General features: G+C 57.8%; 1 protein-coding gene across 1 annotated transcript in view; it reads right to left on the bottom strand.

Annotated features, from left to right (window-relative positions):
- NTRK1 (neurotrophic receptor tyrosine kinase 1) overlaps nucleotides 1-3,896 on the bottom strand; it is a 22,178-nt gene that overhangs the window by 17,298 nt on the left and 984 nt on the right. The window contains exons 3-6 of the mRNA XM_027774484.1: nucleotides 3,827-3,895; nucleotides 2,171-2,239; nucleotides 1,438-1,583; nucleotides 1,064-1,206 (exon numbers count right to left, since the gene is read on the bottom strand). Coding sequence (XP_027630285.1) covers nucleotides 1,064-1,206; nucleotides 1,438-1,583; nucleotides 2,171-2,239; nucleotides 3,827-3,895 — 427 coding nt within the window. The remainder of the gene's footprint in view (nucleotides 1-1,063; nucleotides 1,207-1,437; nucleotides 1,584-2,170; nucleotides 2,240-3,826; nucleotide 3,896) is intronic.

Raw genomic sequence — 3,896 nt, 5'->3', positions numbered from 1 at the left:
GCTTTTTGTCTCTCTGTCTCTCTCTGTCTGTCTGGTGAGCGCACGTGCCCTATAGCAAAAACCTCTCAAAAAAAAAAAAAGAATTTAAAAAAAAAAGAAGAAGAAAGAAAATCACACCGGGCATATGTGCGTGCATGCCCAAAATCCTGAGAGAAGAATGGAGGAGAATGGATTGAGGTGTGGCCATCCCCCAACAGGAGTGATTTCTCACCTTCCCTCTGTCTATGTCTCTCTCTGGCAAGTACACGTGTCCTATAGCAAAAAGTGTTAAACATTTTTTTAAAAATTTGGAGCCGCCAGGTGGCGTGGTGGTTAAGGGCGCTGGACTCCCACATGGCCAACCCTGGTTTGAGTCCCAGACCTAGTGGCTTGCTTTCTCACTTTCCCTCTCTCTTGCTCTCACCCTCACTCTGTCCCTCTCTGGTCAAACAAATAAGTAAATAAATAAAATTAAATAGAAGAATTCTTACAAATTTTTTTTTTTTTAATTTAAAAGTTAGCTTTAAGCAACCAGCAGGTGGCATAGTAGTTAAGGCACTGGACTTCCACATGGCTGACCACAGTTCTAGTCCTGGGCCGGGCAACTTGCATTCTCATTTTCCTTCTCTCTTTCTCTCTCTCCCTGTCTCTCTGGTGAGTGCATGTGCCCTGTAGCAAATTAAAAAATAATACTAGCAATAAATAAAATTAAATAAATATTTTTTTAAAAAATTAGCTTTAAAATAAATAAAAAACCAAAATGGGAGTATCTGGGAGGGATGATTTGATGAGACCCTTTCTTTTGCAGCCAGCACCTTGCCCCCAGACAGCAGGCTAAGTTCTGGTGGCCCAGCGGAGTATGGGGTCTGTGCTGGGCCAGCTGCCTTGAGCGTGGGCAAGCCCTGGGCTGCCCCGAACATGAGCTGAGCCCCTGGGTGTTAACCACCTGTGCGATCCCTTGCCCTCTCAGTGCTCCTACTCGCTGTCTCTTGTTTCCTGACTCTGTCTCCTATGCCCTCCCTCTCCAGCATGGCACACGTGTGCACATGTGTGTGTGTGTGTGTGTGTGTTGCGGGGTTCTCACCATCACTGTGGCTGACTCCTCCAGCTCCGTGAGGGTCCAGCCGGCCTGCTCCACGCCCCGTCCCTCCACCTGGCACTGCAGCAACACGTCATCCCCCACATCCACAGAAGCATTGGGCATCTGGATCGTCAGTGTGGGCACACCTGGTCACCCAGCATGCCGAGGGGTGTTAGAGCTGGCAGTGGCCTCGAAATTCTAGCCTGGGGAATGCTCCCCCCCACAATGACCGTGAGTCGGTGCCCCTCACCCTCCATGTCCCCAGCCCTTGCAGAATGCCCATGCCCGTGCCCCAGGCCCCTTTAGGCTCGCTCAGTGCCCTCTCCCCCAGCAGGGAGCTCTCTTTCCCGGACCCCTTACACCACCTCAGCACTTACCACAGCTGGCGTTGGGCATGAGCGCCAGGGGCCCCTGGCCGGGACACTGCAGCTTCTGTTCCTGCACTCCGCTCCGCCCCTCCTCCTCCCAGCGCTGCAGCCAGCGCAGGGCACAGGAGCAGTGCAGAGGGTTCCCCAGCAGGACCCTGGAGGGCGGGGGCAGGGGGGGCACCAGGGAGTCAGGAAAGAGCAGGTGTCAGGCCTGAAGGCCACAGGGAATGAATCCCCTTGCATAAGAGGTGACTGGGGCACAGGACAGGCCCCTCTTGGGGAGCCAGGAGCAAGCTGCTATTAGGATGGCATGTGCCCAGTCCACGGCAGCCAGCTGGGGGCTCCCCAGTGACAAGACAAGCAAGGGACCTCAGCATGGTCACAGAGGGAAGAGCACAGCCTCGTGGAGTGATCCAGAGCCTTAAGTGCCCACCCTGCCACGTGCACCAGCACTGAGAATGCGGGCAGGTGTGCTGTGGGTCTGTCTGCACAGGCCCCGAGAATCATACCAGCCCCCAGCTCCCGTGCACACCTAGAATCAGCTGTCCAGGCCCACTCCCTGCCCCACGTCTATGGGGTCCAGCAGCCTCTGCTCTGATGAGGCCCAGTCTCAGTCCACAGCCCCCACAGCAGTGTCACACTGGCACAATGACATACCATCACACAGAGACGCGTGTGCAGACACACACACACACACACGTGCACGCACACTGCTCTCACCCCCGGACGCGCCCACACTCACAGTTCCTGTAAGGAGAGGCCCTGCACTGTCTTCCAGGACAGAGACTCCAGAGCGTTGAAGGAGAGATTCCTGCGGGAGTTGAGACACAGCGAGACAGACCCTGTGAGCGACCCGACCTCGCCTGGCCCGGTGAGGTGAGGCAGGGGAGGAGCCCAGGGGAAGGTCGACATCTGCTCCTGCCAACCTGGGCAGCCAGGACACGCTGGGGAAGGAGCTGGGGGGTAGGAGGGACAGGTAAGGCTTCTGAGTCCCCCTCCTCTCCCTGGGACAACAAGGGTTAACCCCACTTAACCCCCTCGCAGACCCCAGGGATGGAGATCTGAGGGAACAGCCGCTCTCCCTCCCCCACATCTTGGGCCCCAGCTGGCAAAGTGCTGAGGCCACAGCTGGGAGAAGGGGCTCCATCTGTGCTGCTCTCTCTGCACAGCCCAGGGCCCAGGGCCGGTCAGAGGTGGGAGGCACTGTGGTTCCCACTCCCCTGTGTCCCTTCCCAGACCACAAGGACCTCCGAGTACTTCCTCAGTCCCCTCCTCAGGGACTAAGGAGAGCGTGGCAGGAAAGGACCCCTGGCCCCTAACTGTGGAGACAGGGAAAGTGAGCCCCGAGAGGGCTGGCTCCCGGCCACTCAGGAAGCTGCTTTAGGAGCTCTGGTGCTCTGGGCCCTGTACCAGGCTGCCAGCCCTCCACCACTGAGGGGTCTGCCCTGACCCCTGTCCTTGCCTAACCATCTAGAATCTGTGGCACTTCGGCTGGAAAGATGCCCCCGTACAGGGACTAGAAACACTACTCATTTCAGAGCCAGATGGATCTGGGTGTGAGTTCCACTCTGACACACTTAGTTATGTGACCTCAGTCCAGAAACTTAACCTCTCTGCTTCTTAGAATCCTCATGCATAAAATGAGGACAATGACCCGCTCGCCGGGTTGACTACCAAGATTCATGACCTAAGTACCAAGCGTCATGGAATACACATCTGTAACTGAAGGCGGGTACTGTCAGAGAGGGAGAAGAGAAGGAGCGCAAGAGGCATGCAGGCATGGGGGGTGGCTGACGCATCGTTTCATTCGTCTGCTCGTCTGTGGCTAAACGGCTCGAGAGGTCAGAAAGCCCAGCACAGGCCTGTGAATGGCAGTGCCCGACCCTTCCCCTCTGTCCATGTGCTCTGCACTCACAAGCCAGACTCTGAGGGTCTCTCCTGCCCGCCCCATGCCCCTCTCCATCCTTCACAGGAGGGGTAGCTCTGACTCCCAGGAACGGGAGGCTGATGGGTGACAGGTCTGACACCCCAACTCTGAGGGACTGGGTCGATGCCTCCACATAGAGAGAGGCGGGAGATGGTGTCCCAGCCAGAACCCGAGAGAAGTCCCAGTCCTGGCCCGTTGCTCCCCAGGACTGGCGTGGATCTGAACCCTGGAGGGGCGGTGGGGCAGGCCCCTTGCAGCATGGAGCAGGGGAGTGAGACAGCAAGACCCTGCCCAGGCCCGGGGCTGAGAGCACCGCCATTCCCCAGGTAGATGAAAAGCCCCAGGAGAGGGGACAGGCGATGACCCTGGCCAGGCTGGGGCCCTCCCTGGAACAGTCCCCGAGGGCCGGCCCATTAGCAGCCCAGGTCTGGGTGTCCTCCCGCCCCCTACTGCCCAGCCCAGGCCACTCACAGGCGACTGAGCCGCGGAGTGAATCGGAAGGCATCTGGCGCCACGGACCACAGACTGCTCTTCACGATGG

The sequence above is a fragment of the Tupaia chinensis genome, unplaced genomic scaffold (genome assembly GCF_000334495.1).
Source record: "Tupaia chinensis unplaced genomic scaffold, TupChi_1.0 Scaffold000438_1, whole genome shotgun sequence".
Lineage (NCBI taxonomy): Eukaryota > Metazoa > Chordata > Mammalia > Scandentia > Tupaiidae > Tupaia > Tupaia belangeri.
This window is presented reverse-complemented; position numbering and strand designations above follow the sequence as displayed.